Source organism: Salvelinus alpinus, chromosome 24 (genome assembly GCF_045679555.1).
Source record: "Salvelinus alpinus chromosome 24, SLU_Salpinus.1, whole genome shotgun sequence".
NCBI classification, from domain to species: Eukaryota; Metazoa; Chordata; class Actinopteri; order Salmoniformes; family Salmonidae; genus Salvelinus; species Salvelinus alpinus.
In genome coordinates, this window is record NC_092109.1 from 37757613 (window position 1) to 37777547 (window position 19935).

The 19935-nt window shown below is 41.6% G+C and overlaps 1 protein-coding gene across 1 annotated transcript in view; it reads right to left on the bottom strand.

The window, feature by feature from the left end:
- Positions 1-19935, bottom strand: part of LOC139551893 (neurobeachin-like) — a 232463-nt gene that overhangs the window by 70537 nt on the left and 141991 nt on the right. The window contains exons 13-14 of the mRNA XM_071363232.1: positions 11928-12036; positions 11445-11597 (exon numbers count right to left, since the gene is read on the bottom strand). Of these exons, the coding sequence (XP_071219333.1) occupies positions 11445-11597; positions 11928-12036 (262 nt within the window). The remainder of the gene's footprint in view (positions 1-11444; positions 11598-11927; positions 12037-19935) is intronic.

Genomic DNA, 19935 nt, shown 5'->3' on the forward strand with positions numbered 1-19935 from the left:
TGTCTTAACTCACTACTGCTATCAGAAGAAACCCTTGGTGTTTTAACTCACTACTGCTATCAGAAGAAACCCTTGGTGTCTTAACTCACTACTGCTATCAGAAGAGACCCTTGGTGTCAACTCACTACTGCTATCAGAAGAGACCCTTGGTGTTTTAACTCACTACTGCTATCAGCAGAAACCCTTGGTGGTTTAACTCACTACTGCTATCAGAAGAAACCCTTGGTGTCTTAACTCACTACTGCTATCAGAAAAAACCCTTGGTGTCTTAACTCACTACTGCTATCAGAAAAAACCCTTGGTGGTTTAACTCACTACTGCTATCAGAAGAAACCCTTGGTGTCTTAACTCACTACTGCTATCAGAAGAGACCCTTGGTGTCTTAACTCACTACTGCTATCAGAAGAGACCCTTGGTGTTTTAACTCACTACTGCTATCAGAAGAAACCCTTGGTGGTTTAACTCACTACTGCTATCAGAAGAAACCCTTGGTGTCTTAACTCACTACTGCTATCAGAAGAAACCCTTGGTGTCTTAACTCACTACTGCTATCAGAAGAGACCCTTGGTGGTTTAACTCACTACTGCTATCAGAAGAAACCCTTGGTGTCTTAACTCACTACTGCTATCAGAAGAAACCCTTGGTGTCTTAACTCACTACTGCTATCAGAAGAAACCCTTGGTGTCTTAACTCACTACTGCTATCAGAAGAAACCCTTGGTGGTTTAACTCACTACTGCTAACAGAAGAAACCTTTGGTGGTTTAACTCACTACTGCTATCAGAAGAAACCTTTGGTGGTTTAACTCACTACTGCTATCAGAAGAAACCCTTGGTGTTTTAACTCACTACTGCTATCAGAAGAGACCCTTGGTGTCTTAACTCACTACTGCTATCAGCAGAAACCCTTGGTGTCTTAACTCACTACTGCTATCAGAAGAAACCCTTGGTGTCTTAACTCACTACTGCTATCAGAAGAGACCCTTGGTGTCTTAACTCACTACTGCTATCAGAAGAGACCCTTGGTGTTTTAACTCACTACTGCTATCAGAAGAAACCATTGTTGCTTTTATATAACCTCAGATTGAGCTGTTTCTCGAGTTTAGTCAAACCCCTGGAATGTCTCCTCCAACAGTGTGGGAATCAATGAAGGCTTATCTAAGGGGCCAAATGATTTCCTACAGCGCAAGATTAAGGAACTGCAATATTCAACGCCTAGGGGAATTTACAAATAAAATCCTGGATTTGGATATGACATATTCACACTCTTCATACGTAGATTTAATAAAACAACGTTTGACACATCAGACAGAGTTTGATCTTCTTTCAACTCGACAAGCTGAAAATCGAATTAGAAAATCTCGATACAAAAATGATGAACATGGAGAGAAATCAGGGAACATGGTAGTACTCCGGCTGCGTCAGAGAACCTCACATCAAACCATACCTGAGATAACTGACGAGCTGGGTAACAAATGTATGGATCATTTAGAGGTCAGTTCATGCTTTCATAACTTTTACTCAGAATTATACACTTCGTAATCCGCTGGTAATGCTACCTTACTCCACACCTTCTTTGAGAACTTAGATATTCCTACAGTTGAACCTGAGACAGCTGCTGAATTAGAAGAGCAGTTCTCTGTAGAAGAGACTGTGTTCACAATGAAATCTATGCAGTGTGGTAAATCCCCTTGAACCAACGGATTTCTGAGCAAATTCTTAAAATAATTCTCAGATCAACTCTCTCCTCTCTTGCATTCCGTATTTTAGGAATCATTCTTCTCAAACTCTTTACATTCAACAACGAGACAATCATGTATTTCACTTATTCTGAAGAAAGGGGAGAAAAACAACTCTTGAGTGTGGTTCACATAGGTCAAGTAAACATCCTCTCACTGTCAACTGCATTTATTTTCAGAAAACTTAACATATTTGTATGAACTTAAACAAGATTCAACAACTGACACATAAACTGAACAAGTTCCACAGACATGTGACTAACAGAAATTGAATAATGTGTCCCTGAACAAAGGGGGGGTCAAAATCAAAAGTAACACTGGTAACACAAAAGTAACACAATCAAAAGTAACATCTGGTGTGGCCACCAGCTGCATTAAGTACTGCAGTGCATCTCCTCCTCATGGACAGCACCAGACTTGCCAGTTCTTGCTGTGAGATGCTACCACACTCTTCCGCAAAGGCACCTGCAAGTTCCCGGAGATTTCTGGGGGGAATGGCCCTAGCCCTCACCCTCTGATCCAACAGGTCTCAGACGTGCTCAATGGGATTGAGATCCAGGCTCTTCGCTGGCCATGGCAGAACACTGACATTCCTGTCTTGCAGGAAATCACGCACAGAACGAGCAGTATGGCTGGTGGCATTGCCATGCTGGAGGGTCATGTCAGGATGAGCCTGCGGGAAGGGTACCACATGAGGGAGGAGGATGTCTTCCCTGTAACGCACAGCGTTGAGACTGCCTGCAATGACAACAAGCTCAGTCCGATGATGCTGTGACACACCGCCCCAGACCATGACGGACCCGCTCCAGAGTACAGGCCTCGGTGTAATGCTCATTCCTTTGACGATAAACGCGAATCCGACCATCACCACTGGTGAGACAAAACCGTGACTCGTCAGTGAAGAGCACTTTTTGCCAGTCCTGTCTGGTCCAGCAACGGTGGGTTTGTGCCCATAGGCGACGTTGTTGCCAGTGATGCCTAGTGAGGACCTGCCTTACAACAGGTCTACAAGCCCTCAGTCCAGCCTCTCTCAGCATATTGCGTACAGTCTCTCGCTCTAGCTGTAACTCTCTCTACTATACGGGTCAACCCGGACAAGTCAGTTAAAATGACTTATACCCCAGACCCGTGACACTATTTAGAATTCTGGATCCGGACCCGCTCAGGTTCCGGATCGGGTCTCGGGTTTTCTGGTACAGGTGGATCCGTGTTTGAAGGTTCTGAGTCTGTATTTAAGAAGCATATGAATACACAAATAAAGCTCTAACTAAACTGTCAACACATCCGCACAAGTGGACAGTTTGTGTGTTTTGGGAGCGTTTCTTTTGTGATGTCCAAACAATATTTCCACCAGACTATTCCCACAACTTAATGAAACATTCTGGAAACAGATGAAATGTGTTATAGGAATGTTTCTGGAAACAGATTAAATGTTGTTATCGGAATGTTCCTGGAAACAGATTAATGTTGTTATCGGAATGTTCCTGGAAACAGATTAATGTTGTTATCGGAATGTTCCTGGAAACAGATTAAATGTGTTCTAGGAATGTTTCTGGAAACAGATTAAATGTGTTCTAGGAATGTTTCTGGAAACAGATTAAATGTGTTCTAGGAATGTTTCTGGAAACAGATTAAATGAGTTCTAGGAATGTTTCTGGAAACAGATTAAATGTGTTCTAGGAATGTTTCTGGAAACAGATTAAATGTGTTCTAGGAATGTTTCTGGAAACAGATTAAATGAGTTCTAGGAATGTTTCTGGAAACAGATTAAATGTGTTATCGGAATGTTTCTGGAAACGTCAGGTGAATGTTTTATACTAACATTCTAAAATCATCACCAGGAGTGGACATTATTTTTGTGTTCTAAGAACGTTTGCCGCGACCGAACGAATCTTCTGGGGAACTTTCAAAGAACTAGTTTTGGTTTTCTGGGAAAAACATTGTGTTATTACATTACCTGGAAACCTAATGAGAACGTTTGAGGAACGTTCTGTGGTGGTTGTTACAGATGCTGTGCACAACATTTGAGTGAATGTTAAGAGATAATTACAAGAATATTTGAGCTGGTGCTAAAATTCTAATAGTTAGACAAATTTCAGTTTATGTGACAAAACAAGCAAATGTAGTGTAGAGAATCATTGTACGATCTAAACCGCTGTGAAATACATTTTCAGCTGTTTGAAGATGGTGTACAAAACCGAAAGTTTTTTTAAAAAACGTAAAAACTGGGAGCATAGAAATAGCGCACAGTAGAACAGATCTACCGCTTCTTAGACTTGCTTTCAATGAGAATGACAGATCTATAACACACTTTTCTATGTGAATTTGGTCGGGTCGCCCCAAAAAAAGGTTACATATTGCAGCTTTAAAACATTTTGTTATCAAAAACATTCTCTAAATGTTTTTGGGGGGATGTTGTCATCCTCATGTCAGATGAAACGCTCACTAGAACTTAATGAGAATCTTAGCTAATGTTCTAGGTAGCTTCTTATCCCACTTCAACAGGATGTGGGAACTCCATTTTCTTTTATGCCTGCTATGTTAGGTTAAACCAAGCCCCAAAGTCCTCTCCTCTCCTGTCATCACTCCTCTCCCCTTTTCCTTAGCTCTCCCCTCTCCTATCAGCTCTCCTCCCCTCCCCTCCTCTCTTCTCTCATATTCTCTCCCCTCCTTTCCTCTCCTCTCAACCCCTCCACTACCCTCCTCTCTCTCCACTGGCTGCTGTTATTCAGTTAGCTTGTTTTTTTACTGCCTCAGGCACAACTAGCCTCATCTAAGTACTACCCACAAACACCCTCTCAGCTTTGACATTTAAAAATAACCTTCTCTCTATCTCTCTCTCTATCTCTCTCTATCTCTCTCTCAATTCAATTCAAAGGACTTTATTGGCATGGGAAACATATGTTTACTTTGCCAAAGCAAGTGAAATAGACAATAAACAAAAGTGAAATAAACAATCATAAATTAACAGTAAACATCACACTTAGAAAAGTTTCAAAATATAAAGACATTTCTAATATTATGGCTATGTACAGTGTGGTATCGATAATGCCCACAAAATGTAACAGAATGTCTTAACCTGCACTTGAAAACTCCCATCAGGAGAGCTGTAACTAAAGCTGAGGGTGGCAGGGCTGAGATTTAGAGGCTACGGTACTTGGGATTACCTGTTCCTTTAATATAAGAAAGTAATGAAGGGTAAACCAGGGAGTTAACTCTCTCCCTCTCTCCCTCTCTCCCCCTCTCCCTCTCTCCCCCTCTCCCTCTCTCCCTCTCTCTCTCTCTCCAATTCAATTCAAAGGACTTTATTGGCATGGGAAACATATGTTGACATTGCCAAAGCAAGTGAAATAGATAATAAACAAAAGTGAAATAAATAATAAAAATAACAGTAAACATTACACTCACAGAAGTTCCAAAAGAATAAAGACATTTCAAATGTCATATTATGTCTATATACAGTGTTGTAACGATGTGCAAATAGTTAAGGTGCAAAAGGGAAATTAAATGTGGTGTTTGTTCTTCACTGGTTGCCCTTTTCTTGAGGCAACAGGTCACAAATCACACTGAGGTATTTCACCCAATAGATATGGGAGTTTATCACAATTTTGGGTCTGTGTAATCTGAGGGAAATACGTGTCTCTAATATGGTCATACATTTGGGCAGGAGGTTAGGAATTGCAGCTCAGTTTCCACCTCATTTTGTGGGCAGTGGGCACATAGCCTGTCTTCTCTTGAGAGCCAGGTCTGCCTACGGAGGCCTTTCTCAATAGCAAGGTTATGCTCACTGAGTCTGTACATAGTCAAAGCTTTCCTTAAGTTTGGGTCAGTCACAGTGGTCAGGTATTCTGCCACTGTGTACTCTCTGTTTAGGGCCAAATAGCATTCTAGTTTGCTCTGTTTTTTTGTTAATTCTTTCCAATGTGTCAAGTAATTATCTTTTTGTTTTCTCATGATTTGGTTGTGTCTAATTGTGTTGGTGTCCTGGGGCTCTGTGGGGTGTGTTTGTGTTTGTGAACAGAGCCCCAGGACCAGCTGGTTTAGGGGACTCAGTGAACAGAGCCCCAGGACCAGCTGGTTTAGGGGACTCAGTGAACAGAGCCCCAGGACCAGCTGGTTTAGGGGACTCAGTGAACAGAGCCCCAGGACCAGCTGGTTTAGGGGACTCAGGGGACTTCTCCATGACCATGTTCTCCATGTTCTCCATGGCTCCATGTTCATCACTCTGTATATCTCTAGATAGCAATTCAATCCAAATCAAGGGCCTTTATTGGCATTGGGAAACATATGTTAACATTGCCAAAGCAAGTGAGGTAGATAATATACAAATATATTATAATATACTTATTTCCACCATAATTTGCAAATAAATTCATTAAAAATCCTACAATGTGATTTTCTGGATTTTTTTTCCTAATTTTGTCTGTCATAGTTGAAGTGTACCTATGATGAAAATTACAGGTCTCTCTCATCTTTTTAAGTGGGAGAACTTGCACAATTGGTGGCTGACTAAATACTTTTTTGCCCCACTGTATCTCTCTCTCCTCTAACTCAACTCTAACACACAGGCAGACAGGCACTTAGCTGGGAGCTCATTGAAATGTCCAGGGTGGTTAGAAAGAGCCGTAATGAGACGGTATCTCTTAATGAGGTGTCCTAACGATGTAGCAGTGGCATACAATGGACTGGTACTATACCCACTACCACAGCTAATTCACTAGACTGGCACTATACCCAGCTAATTCACTAGACTGGCACTATACCCACTGCCCCAGCTAATTCACTAGACTGGCACTATACCCACTGCCACAGCTAATTCACTAGACTGGCACTATACCCACTGCCACAGCTAATTCACTAGACTGGCACTATACCCACTGCCACAGCTAATTCACTAGACTGGCACTATACCCACTGCTACAGCTAATTCACTAGACTGGCACTATACCCACTGCTACAGCTAATTCACTAGACTGGCACTATACCCACTGCCACAGCTAATTCACTAGACTGGCACTATACCCACTGCTACAGCTAATTCACTAGACTGGCACTATACCCACTGCTACAGCTAATTCACTAGACTGGCACTATACCCACTGCCACAGCTAATTCACTAGACTGGCACTATACCCACTGCCACAGCTAATTCACTAGACTGGCACTATACTGCTACAGCTAATTCACTAGACTGGCACTATACCACAGCTAATTCACTAGACTGGCACTATACCCACTGCCCCAGCTAATTCACTAGACTGGCACTATACCCACTGCCACAGCTAATTCACTAGACTGGCACTATACCCACTGCTACAGCTAATTCACTAGACTGGCACTATACCCACTGCCACAGCTAATTCACTAGACTGGCACTATACCCACTGCTACAGCTAATTCACTAGACTGGCACTATACCCACTGCCACAGCTAATTCACTAGACTGGCACTATACCCACTGCCACAGCTAATTCACTAGACTGGCACTATACCCACTGCCACAGCTAATTCACTAGACTGGCACAATACCCACTGCCACAGCTAATTCACTAGACTGGCACTATACCCACTGCCACAGCTAATTCACTAGACTGGCACTATACCCACTGCCACAGCTAATTCACTAGACTGGCACTATACCCACTGCCACAGCTAATTCACTAGACTGGCACTATACCCACTGCCACAGCTAATTCATTAGCCAGCTCAAATTGGCATCATTAAGAGCTGAGCAACGGTGTGCATCAGTGTCAAGTGTAACTGTAGGCCTCTCTCCCTCTCTCTCTCGCTCTGTCTCTCTCTCGCTCTGTCTCTCTCCCACCTCTTTCTTTCTCTCTCTCTCTCTCTCTCTCTCTCTCTCTCTCTCTCTCTCTCTCTCTCTCTCTCTCTCTCTCTCTCTCTCTCTCTCTCTCTCTCTGTCTCTCTCTCTCGCTCTGTCTCTCTGACTCTCTCTCTCTGTCTCTGTCTCTCTGTCTCTCCCTCTCTCGCTCTGTCTCTCTCTCGCTCTGTCTCTCTCCCACCTCTTTCTTTCTCTCTCTCTCTCTCTCTCTCTCTCTCTCTCTCTCTCTCTCTCTCTCTCTCTCTCTCTCTCTCTCTCTCTCTCTCTCTCTCTCTCTCTCTCTCTCTCTCTCTCTGTCTCTCTGTCTCTCTCTCTCGCTCTGTCTCTCTGACTCTCTCTCTCTGTCTCTCTGTCTCTGTCTCTCTGTCTCTCTCTCTCTCTCTCTCGCTCTCTCTCTCTCGCTCTGTCCCTCTGTCTCTCTCTGTCTCTCTCCCTCTCTCTCTCTCTCTCTGTCTCTCTGTCTCTCTCCCATCTCTTTCTCTCTCTCTCTCTCGCTCTGTCCCTCTGTCCCTCTGTCTCTCTGTCTCTCTCTGTCTCTACGGAGTTGCATCAGAGTGTCAAGTATAAATGTAGGCCTCTCTCTCTCTCTCTCGCTCTGTCTCTCTGTCTCTGTCTCTCTCTCCTCTATTTTTCTCTATCTCTCTCTCTCCCTCCTCGCTTTCTCCTCTCTATTTTCCATCTCCTCCATCTTTCTTCCATCACATGTCCAATGGGACATTCCATAAGGGAAGGGTATAGAGAGGACAGTGAGGTAGCATCCCAGATGACATCCTATGCTTTACACAGAACACATAGTATACAACTTCCGTCAGGTGTGTAGGGCAAAAAGTAAAAATGTGCATCCCCTTGGTTCCCCGGGACCAGGATGAAGAAACCCTGATGTCGGGGGCTGATGTGGAGCAGTCAGCAGAAACGGCATGAAACAGATGTCGGATCTTAATTTGATTCTGCAATGCAGGAAATGAACAACGGTGTATTCGCGGGTTTAAAAAAGCCTCTGAAATGTCATCATTTCCACTTTGAGATTCCAACGTGATTTTCCCATGCAACAAAATGGATCAACCCCTACAAAAATGTCAATGAATAATAATCCACATAATAATTGACATTTCCTGATGCTGCAGGATTATTTTGCTGCTGTAGCAAACTGGTTTAAAAGAAGATCCTACATCTGTAGCAGCAGCAGTCATCTAGAACTAAAACAGGCTGCCATGGAGACCACCGCTCTACTGCTGCTCTGAGCAGCCAATCACAAGCCAGGGTCAGAGGTTGAAGGTCAGCATATGACCTGGAAACACATTCTCCCCTGGAGAAGAGGAGGAGAGACGAGAACAATCTAGAATAGAACAGTGAGGTGGGCTGTGCACTAAACGGCTCCCTATTCCCGATAGTGCACTACTTTTGACTTGGGCCCATAGGGCTCTGGTTAAAAGTAGTGCACTATATAGGGAATAGGGTGCCATTTGGGACACAATGGGAAAAATATTTTAAAGGGACGAAACACTCACTTCTACTAGTGAATAAATCTCTCTCTCTCTCTTCCTCGTCCTGGGGCTGTTTCAAATGTCACTGCTTCTTTCCTCTCAACGGTTCTCTCCTTTATTTAACGAGGCAAGTCAGTTAAGAACAAATTCTTATTTACAATGACGGCCAAACCCAAACCCGGACGATGCTGGGCCAAATGTGCTCCGCTGTAACGGAATTCGTCCTCCTCATCTGACGAGGAGTAAGAAATGTCGGACCAATACGCAGCGTGGTAAGTGTTCATGGTGAATCTTTAATCGAACAAACTGAACACTGAGATACAAAACAATAAAGTGAACTACTGAAAACCGAAACAGTTCCGTGTGGAACACACAGATACGGAAGACAACCACCCACAAAACACAACAGAAAACAGGCTACCTAAATATGGTTCCCAATCAGAGACAATGACTAACACCTGCCTCTGATTGAGAACCATATCAGGCCAGACGAAAAACCCAACATAGAAACACAAAACATAGATAACCCACCCAACTCACGCCCTGACCATACTAAAACAAAGAAAATACAAAATAACTAAGGTCAGAACGTGACAACCGCCCTATGGGACTCCCAATCACGGTCAGTTGTGATACAGCCTGGAATCGAACCAGGGTGTCTGTAGTGACGTCTCAATACTGTTGCTGTAGGGAGTCAGCTACCTCGGGAAAAAGGTTATATGTTCTGGACTGTAGTACGACCATCAAAGTTCTATAATCAGGACAGTACTATAATCAGGACAGTAATATGTTCTGGACAGTTCTATAATCAGGACAGTACTATAATCAGGACAGTACTATGTTCAGGACAGTACTATGATCAGGACAGTACTATAATCAGGACAGTACTATAATCAGGACAGTACTATGATCAGGACAGTACTAGGATCTGGACAGTACTATAATCAGGACAGTACTATGATCAGGACAGTACTATAATCAGGACAGTACTATAATCAGGACAGTACTATGATCTGGACAGTACTATAATCAGGACAGTACTATAATCAGGACAGTACTATAATCAGGACAGTACTATGATCAGGACAGTACTAGGATCTGGACAGTACTATAATCAGGACAGTACTATGATCAGGACAGTACTATGATCTGGACAGTACTATAATCAGGACAGTACTATAATCAGGACAGTACTATGATCTGGACAGTACTATAATCAGGACAGTACTATAATCAGGACAGTACTATAATCAGGACAGTACTATGATCTGGGCAGTACTAGGATGTGGACCGTACTAGGATGTGGACAGTACTAGGATGTGGACAGTACTATAATCAGGACAGTACTAGGATGTGGACAGTACTAGGATGTGGACAGTACTAGGATGTGGACAGGACTTGGATGTGGACAGGACTAAGATCTGGGCAGGACTTGGATGTGGACAGTACTAAGATCTGGGCAGGACTTGGATGTGGACAGTACTAGGATCTGGGCAGGACTAGGATGTGGACAGTACTAGGATCTGGGCAGTACTAGGATGTGGACAGTACTAAGATTTTACATTTACATTTTAGTCATTTAGCAGACGCTCTTATCCAGAGCGATTTACAGTAGAGTGCATACATTTTATTACATACTGAGACAAGGATATCCCTACCGGCCAAGAGCAGACGCTCTTATCCAGAGCGACTTACAGTAGAGTGCATACATTTTATTACATTTTTACATACTGAGACAAGGATAAACCCTCCCTACCGGCCAAACCCTCCCTAACCCGGACGACGCTATGCCAATTGTGCGTCGCCCCACGGATCTCCCGGTTGCGGCCGGCTGCGACAGAGCCTGGGCGCGAACCCAGCCCAGCCTGGGCGTGAACCCAGAGACTCTGGTGGCGCAGCTAGCACTGCGATGCAGTGCCCTAGACCACTGCGCCACCCGGGAGACCAGGACTAAGATCTGGGCAGGACTAGGATGTGGACAATACTAAGATCTGGGCAGGACTAGACTAGGTCAGGCTGGCTGTGCTATGATGGGTTCATATTGATGGTAATGTGTGTATCCAGATGGTACTGAACAGGACACACACACACACAAACACAGACACACACACATCCTGCCACACACACAAATCAAATCAACGTGTATTGGTCGCAAACACAGTTTAGCAGATGTTACAGCGGGTGTAGCGACATGCTTCTGTTACCAAACAATAACAGGGCAGTAAACAAGTACACAAATAATAATCAAAAACTAGAAACAAGAAATCACACGCACACACACACACACACACACACACACACACACACACACACACACACACACACACACACACACACACACACACACACACACACACACACACACACTCTCTCTCAGTCCCTACTTTGGCGGGTGTGTGTATCCAGATGGCAGCGTTGAAGAGGACGTGGTCACACAGCTGTTTGAGTAGCGGCGCTCCGTGGGTTAACCCGTCCAGGTACTTAGCAAAGGACAGGAACTGTTCCAACACAGCTCTGGTGATGTGGACCCTGGACGACTGGAGAGAGAGAGAGTCAACCTGTCAATCAATCATTCATACGGACTGATCTAACACAGCTCTGGTGATGTGGACCCTGGACGACTGGAGAGAGAGAGAAAATGGAAACCAAGATAAATTAAAACAATTCAGTTTTGAGTGCAGCATAAAATGCATGGAACAAAAACAGAAATGACAAGACATACACACGGAACTGGAGGAGCTACGATATGGTAGTGTGAATACACAAAGTTACAATGTAATTACAAATGTGTAAAATACAAGGTCAAGGTCAAGTCAAGGAAAGTAGCAAAGAGACATATTTCTTGTAAAGTCGAAGCGAAAATGTACCTTCTCCAGCAGGTACCCGATCACCAGGAATCCTTTCCCCCCCAGCATCTGTTCCTGCATGGCTACGGAGCTCTTCAGCAGCTCAACCAGGAACACTAGCAGGGTGGCACTGCAACACAAACACACAGATTAATACAAATACACACGCACACACACACACACAGACAAACACATTATTTCTAAGTAAATACATGTAATGTGGCTGATAACAAATATTTATTCAGTTAATGTGAAGAACCAATAACATTATACATACAGATATACTGTAGGAGAGGGAGTCATTCTGTGTTAATATTAGTTAGTTAATATGACTCCATTCTACTATCAGAGAGGAGTTAGTTAATATGACTCCATTCTACTATCAGAGAGGAGTTAGTTAATATGACTCCATTCTACTATCAGAGAGGCGTTAGTTAATATGACTCCATTCTACTATCAGAGAGGAGTTAGTTAATATGACTCCATTCTACTACCAGAGAGGCGTTAGTTACTATGACTCCATTCTACTATCAGAGAGGAGTTAGTTAATATGACTCCATTCTACTATCAGAGAGGAGTTAGTTAATATGACTCCATTCTACTATCAGAGAGGAGTTAGTTAATATGACTCCATTCTACTATCAGAGAGGAGTTAGTTAATATGACTCCATTCTACTATCAGAGAGGAGTTAGTTAATATGATCCATTCTACTATCAGAGAGGAGTTAGTTAATATGACTCCATTCTACTATCAGAGAGGAGTTAGTTAATATGACTCCATTCTACTACCAGAGAGGCGTTAGTTAATATGACTCCATTCTACTATCAGAGAGGAGTTAGTTAATATGACTCCATTCTACTATTAGAGAGGAGTTAGTTAATATGATCCATTCTACTATCAGAGAGGAGTTAGTTACTATGACTCCATTCTACTATCAGAGAGGAGTTAGTTAATATGACTCCATTCTACTATCAGAGAGGAGTTAGTTAATATGACTCCATTCTACTATTAGAGAGGAGTTAGTTAATATGATCCATTCTACTATCAGAGAGGAGTTAGTTAATATGACTCCATTCTACTATCAGAGAGGAGTTAGTTAATATGATCCATTCTACTATCAGAGAGGAGTTAGTTAATATGACTCCATTCTACTATCAGAGAGGAGTTAGTTACTATGACTCCATTCTACTATCAGAGAGGAGTTAGTTAATATGACTCCATTCTACTACCAGAGAGGAGTTAGTTAATATGACTCCATTCTACTATCAGAGAGGCGTTAATTAATATGACTCCATTCTACTATCAGAGAGGAGTTAGTTAATATGACTCCATTCTACTATCAGAGAGGAGTTAGTTAATATGACTCCATTCTACTACCAGAGAGGAGTTAGTTAATATGACTCCATTCTACTATCAGAGAGGAGTTAGTTAATATGACTCCATTCTACTATCAGAGAGGAGTTAGTTAATATGACTCCATTCTACTATCAGAGAGGAGTTAGTTAATATGACTCCATTCTACTATCAGAGATGAGTTAGTTAATATGACTCCATTCTACTATCAGAGAGGAGTTAGTTAATATGACTCCATTCTACTATCAGAGAGGAGTTAGTTAATATGACTCCATTCTACTATCAGAGAGGAGTTAGTTAATATGACTCCATTCTACTATTAGAGAGGAGTTAGTTAATATGATCCATTCTACTATCAGAGAGGAGTTAGTTAATATGACTCCATTCTACTATCAGAGAGGAGTTAGTTAATATGATCCATTCTACTATCAGAGAGGAGTTAGTTAATATGACTCCATTCTACTATCAGAGAGGAGTTAGTTACTATGACTCCATTCTACTATCAGAGAGGAGTTAGTTAATATGACTCCATTCTACTACCAGAGAGGAGTTAGTTAATATGACTCCATTCTACTATCAGAGAGGCGTTAGTTAATATGACTCCATTCTACTATCAGAGAGGAGTTAGTTAATATGACTCCATTCTACTATCAGAGAGGAGTTAGTTAATATGACTCCATTCTACTACCAGAGAGGAGTTAGTTAATATGACTCCATTCTACTATCAGAGAGGAGTTAGTTAATATGACTCCATTCTACTATCAGAGAGGAGTTAGTTAATATGACTCCATTCTACTATCAGAGAGGAGTTAGTTAATATGACTCCATTCTACTATCAGAGATGAGTTAGTTAATATGACTCCATTCTACTATCAGAGAGGAGTTAGTTAATATGACTCCATTCTACTATCAGAGAGGAGTTAGTTAATATGACTCCATTCTACTATCAGAGAGGAGTTAGTTAATATGACTCCATTCTACTATCAGAGAGGAGTTAGTTAATATGACTCCATTCTACTATCAGAGAGGCGTTAGTTAATATGACTCCATTCTACTATCAGAGAGGAGTTAGTTAATATGACTCCATTCTACTATCAGAGAGGAGTTAGTTAATATGACTCCATTCTACTATCAGAGAGGAGTTAGTTAATATGACTCCATTCTACTATCAGAGAGGAGTTAGTTAATATGACTCCATTCTACTATCAGAGAGGAGTTAGTTACTATGACTCCATTCTACTATCAGAGAGGAGTTAGTTAATATGACTCCATTCTACTATCAGAGAGGAGTTAGTTAATATGACTCCATTCTACTATCAGAGAGGAGTTAGTTAATATGACTCCATTCTACTATCAGAGAGGCGTTAGTTAATATGACTCCATTCTACTACCAGAGAGGAGTTAGTTAATATGACTCCATTCTACTATCAGAGAGGAGTTAGTTAATATGACTCCATTCTACTATCAGAGAGGAGTTAGTTACTATGACTCCATTCTACTATCAGAGAGGAGTTAGTTAATATGACTCCATTCTACTATCAGAGAGGAGTTAGTTAATATGACTCCAGTCTACTATCAGAGAGGAGTTAGTTAATATGACTCCATTCTACTATCAGAGAGGAGTTAGTTAATATGACTCCATTCTACTATCAGAGAGGAGTTAGTTAATATGACTCCATTCTACTATCACAGAGGAGTTAGTTAATATGACTCCATTCTACTATCAGAGAGGAGTTAGTTAATATGACTCCATTCTACTATCAGAGAGGAGTTAGTTAATATGACTCCATTCTACTATCAGAGAGGAGTTAGTTACTATGACTACATTCTACTATCAGAGATGAGTTAGTTAATATGACTCCATTCTACTATCAGAGAGGAGTTAGTTAATATGACTCCATTCTACTATCAGAGAGGCGTTAGTTAATATGACTCCATTCTACTATCAGAGAGGAGTTAGTTAATATGACTCCATTCTACTATCAGAGAGGAGTTAGTTAATATGACTCCATTCTACTATCAGAGAGGAGTTAGTTAATATGACTCCATTCTACTATCAGAGAGGAGTTAGTTAATATGACTCCATTCTACTATCAGAGAGGAGTTAGTTAATATGACTCCATTCTACTATCAGAGAGGAGTTAGTTAATATGACTCCATTCTACTATCAGAGAGGAGTTAGTTACTATGACTCCATTCTACTATCAGAGATGAGTTAGTTAATATGACTCCATTCTACTATCAGAGAGGAGTTAGTTAATATGACTCCATTCTACTATCAGAGAGGAGTTAGCTAATATGACTCCATTCTACTATCAGAGAGGAGTTAGTTAATATGACTCCATTCTACTATCAGAGAGGAGTTAGTTACTATGACTCCATTCTACTATCAGAGATGAGTTAGTTAATATGACTCCATTCTACTATCAGAGAGGAGTTAGTTAATATGACTCCATTCTACTATCAGAGAGGCGTTAGTTAATATGACTCCATTCTACTATCAGAGAGGAGTTAGTTAATATGACTCCATTCTACTATCAGAGAGGAGTTAGTTAATATGACTCCATTCTACTATCAGAGAGGAGTTAGTTAATATGACTCCATTCTACTATCAGAGAGGAGTTAGTTAATATGACTCCATTCTACTATCAGAGAGGAGTTAGTTAATATGACTCCATTCTACTATCAGAGAGGAGTTAGTTAATATGACTCCATTCTACTATCAGAGAGGCGTTAGTTAATATGACTCCATTCTACTATCAGAGAGGAGTTAGTTAATATGACTCCATTCTACTATCAGAGAGGAGTTAGTTAATATGACTCCATTCTACTATCAGAGAGGAGTTAGTTAATATGACTCCATTCTACTACCAGAGAGGAGTTAGTTAATATGACTCCATTCTACTATCAGAGAGGAGTTGTAACAGTGTAGAGATATAGTACTGTAACAGAGTAGATATATAGTACTGTAACAGAGTAGAGATATAGTACTGTAATAGAGTAGAGATATAGTACTCTAACAGAGTAGAGATATAGTACTGTAACATAGTAGAGATATAGTACTGTAACAGAGTATAGATATAGTACTGTAACAGTGTAGAGATATAGTACTGTAATAGAGTAGAGATATAGTACTGTAACAGTGTAGAGATATAGTACTGTAACAGAGTTTAGATATAGTACTGTAACAGAGTAGAGATATAGTACTGTAACAGTGTAGAGATATAGTACTGTAATAGAGTAGAGATATAGTACTGTAACAGTGTAGAGATATAGTACTGTAACAGAGTATAGATATAGTACTGTAACAGTGTAGAGATATAGTACTGTAATAGAGTAGAGATATAGTACTGTAACAGTGTAGAGATATAGTACTGTAACAGAGTATAGATATAGTACTGTAACAGAGTAGATATATAGTACTGTAACAGTGTAGAGATAGTGTAGAGCTATAGTACTGTAACAGAGTAGAGATATAGTACTGTAACAGAGTAGAGATATAGTACTGTAATAGAGTAGAGATATAGTACTGTAATAGAGTAGAGATATAGTACTGTAACAGAGTAGAGATGAGTAGAGATATAGTACTGTAACAGAGTAGAGATATAGTACTGTAACAGTGTAGAGATATAGTACTGTAATAGAGTAGAGATTTAGTACTGTAACAGAGTAGAGATTTAGTACTGTAATAGAGTAGAGATATAGTACTGTAATATAGTAGAGATATAGTACTGTAACAGAGTAGAGATATAGTACTCTAACAGAGTAGAGATTTAGTACTGTAACAGAGTAGAGATATAGTACTGTAACAGAGTAGAGATTTAGTACTGTAACAGAGTAGAGATATAGTACTGTAACAGAGTAGAGATATAGTACTGTAACAGTGTAGAGATATAGTACTGTAACAGAGTAGAGATTTAGTACTGTAACAGAGTAGAGATATAGTACTGTAACAGTGTAGAGATATAGTACTGTAACATAGTAGAGATATAGTACTGTAACAGAGTAGAGATATAGTACTGTAACAGAGTAGAGATATAGTACTGTAATAGAGTAGAGATTTAGTACTGTAATAGAGTAGAGATATAGTACTGTAACAGAGTAGATATATAGTACTGTAACATAGTAGAGATATAGTACTGTAACAGAGTAGAGATATAGTACTGTAACAGAGTAGAGATATAGTACTGTAACAGAGTAGAGATATACTACTGTAACAGAGTAGAGATATAGTACTGTAACAGAGTAGAGATATAGTACTGTAACAGAGTAGAGATATAGTACTGTAACAGAGTAGAGATATAGTACTGTAACAGAGTAGAGATTTACTACTGTAACATAGTAGAGATATAGTACTGTAACAGTGTAGAGATATAGTACTGTAACAGAGTAGAGATATAGTACTGTAACAGAGTAGAGATATAGTACTGTAGTTCCAACTAGAGAAGCGCATTGCTTTGCTGATCCATTAAATATGTAGAGGATTCACCCCATGTCTTTCTACAGGCTTACTAATGACACAATGGGGGGTTAGGACTTTGGAAACACACAGTGAGAGATGAAGACAGAGAGAAAGGGAGATACAACAGAGAGAGAAAGAGACAGAGAGAGAGAGATACAGAGAGAGAGACAGAGACAGAGAGAGAGAGAGAGACAGAGAGAGACAGAGAGAGACTACCATGCCTACTCCTTATTCTCCATCACTTTGAGCACTTTCTGCGTTATTCTTATGAGAACAGTATGAAAACATCTTTATATATCCCTACCTCTGTCTGACCTCTCTCTCCCTAAAACTCTCTAAAACTCTCTATATACATATATACACTGCTCAAAAAAATAAAGGGAACACTTAAACAACACAATGTAACTCCAAGTCAATCACACTTCTGTGAAATCAAACTGTCCACTTAGGAAGCAACACTGATTGACAATAAATTTCACATGCTGTTGTGCAAATGGAATAGACAAAAGGTGGAAATTATAGGCAATTAGCAAGACACCCCCAAAAAAGGAGTGATTCTGCAGGTGGTGACCACAGACCACTTCTCAGTTCCTATGCTTTCTGGCTGATGTTTTGGTCACTTTTGAATGCTGGCGGTGCTCTCACTCTAGTGGTAGCATGAGACGGAGTCTACAACCCACACAAGTGGCTCAGGTAGTGCAGCTCATCCAGGATGGCACATCAATGCGAACTGTGGCAAGAAGGTTTGCTGTGTCTGTCAGCGTAGTGTCCAGAGCATGGAGGCGCTACCAGGAGACAGGCCAGTACATCAGGAGACGTGGAGGAGGCCGTAGGAGGGCAACAACCCAGCAGCAGGACCGCTACCTCCGCCTTTGTGCAAGGAGGAGCACTACCAGAGCCCTGCAAAATGACCTCCAGCAGGCCACAAATGTGCATGTGTCTGCTCAAACGGTCAGAAACAGACTCCATGAGGGTGGTATGAGGGCCCGACGTCCACAGGTGGGGGTTGTGCTTACAGCCCAACACCGTGCAGGACGTTTGGCATTTGCCAGAGAACACCAATATTGGCAAATTCGCCTTTGGCGCCCTGTGCTCTTCACAGATGAGAGCAGGTTCACACTGAGCACATATGTGACAGACGTGACAGAGTCTGGAGACGCCGTGGAGAACGTTCTGCTGCCTGCACCATCCTCCAGCATGACCGGTTTGGCGGTGGGTGAGTCATGGTGTGGGGTGGCATTTCTTTGTGGGGCCGCACAGCCCTCCATGTGCTCGCCAGAGGTAGCCTGACTGCCATTAGGTACCGAGATGAGATCCTCAGAGCCCTTGTGAGACCATATGCTGACACATGCACATTTGTGGCCTGCTGGAGGTCATTTTGCAGGGCTCTGGTAGTGCTCCTCCTTGCACAAAGGCGGAGGTAGCGGTCCTGCTGCTGGGTTGTTGCCCTCCTACGGCCTCCTCCACGTCTCCTGATGTACTGGCCTGTCTCCTGGTAGCGCCTCCATGCTCTGGTCACTACGCTGACAGACACAGCAAACCTTCTTGCCACAGTTCCCATTGATGTGCCATCCTGGATGAGCTGCACTACCTGAGCCACTTGTGTGGGTTGTAGACTCCGTCTCATGCTACCACTAGAGTGAGAGCACCGCCAGCATTCAAAAGTGACCAAAACATCAGCCAGAAAGCATAGGAACTGAGAAGTGGTCTGTGGTCACCACCTGCAGAATCACTCCTTTTTTGGGGGTGTCTTGCTAATTGCCTATAATTTCCACCTTTTGTCTATTCCATTTGCACAACAGCATGTGAAATTTATTGTCAATCAGTGTTGCTTCCTAAGTGGACAGTTTGATTTCACAGAAGTGTGATTGACTTGGAGTTACATTGTGTTGTTTAAGTGTTCCCTTTATTTTTTTGAGCAGTGTATATATCCCTACCTCTGTCTGACCTCTCTCTCCCTAAAACTCTCTCTCTCCCTAAAACAATCTCTCTCTCTCTAAAACTCTATATATACATATATATATATATCCCCCCTCTGTCTGACCTCTCTCTCCCTAGAACTATCTCTCTCTATCTCTAAAACTATCTCTCTCTATATATATCCCCCCTCTGTCTATTTATCCCTCTGTCCTGCCTCCCTGTGTCTCCCTGTCTTTATACAAACCATAAAGTATTATCCATAGTAGAGTGGTTCGGTTATCTGTCTGTCTCCC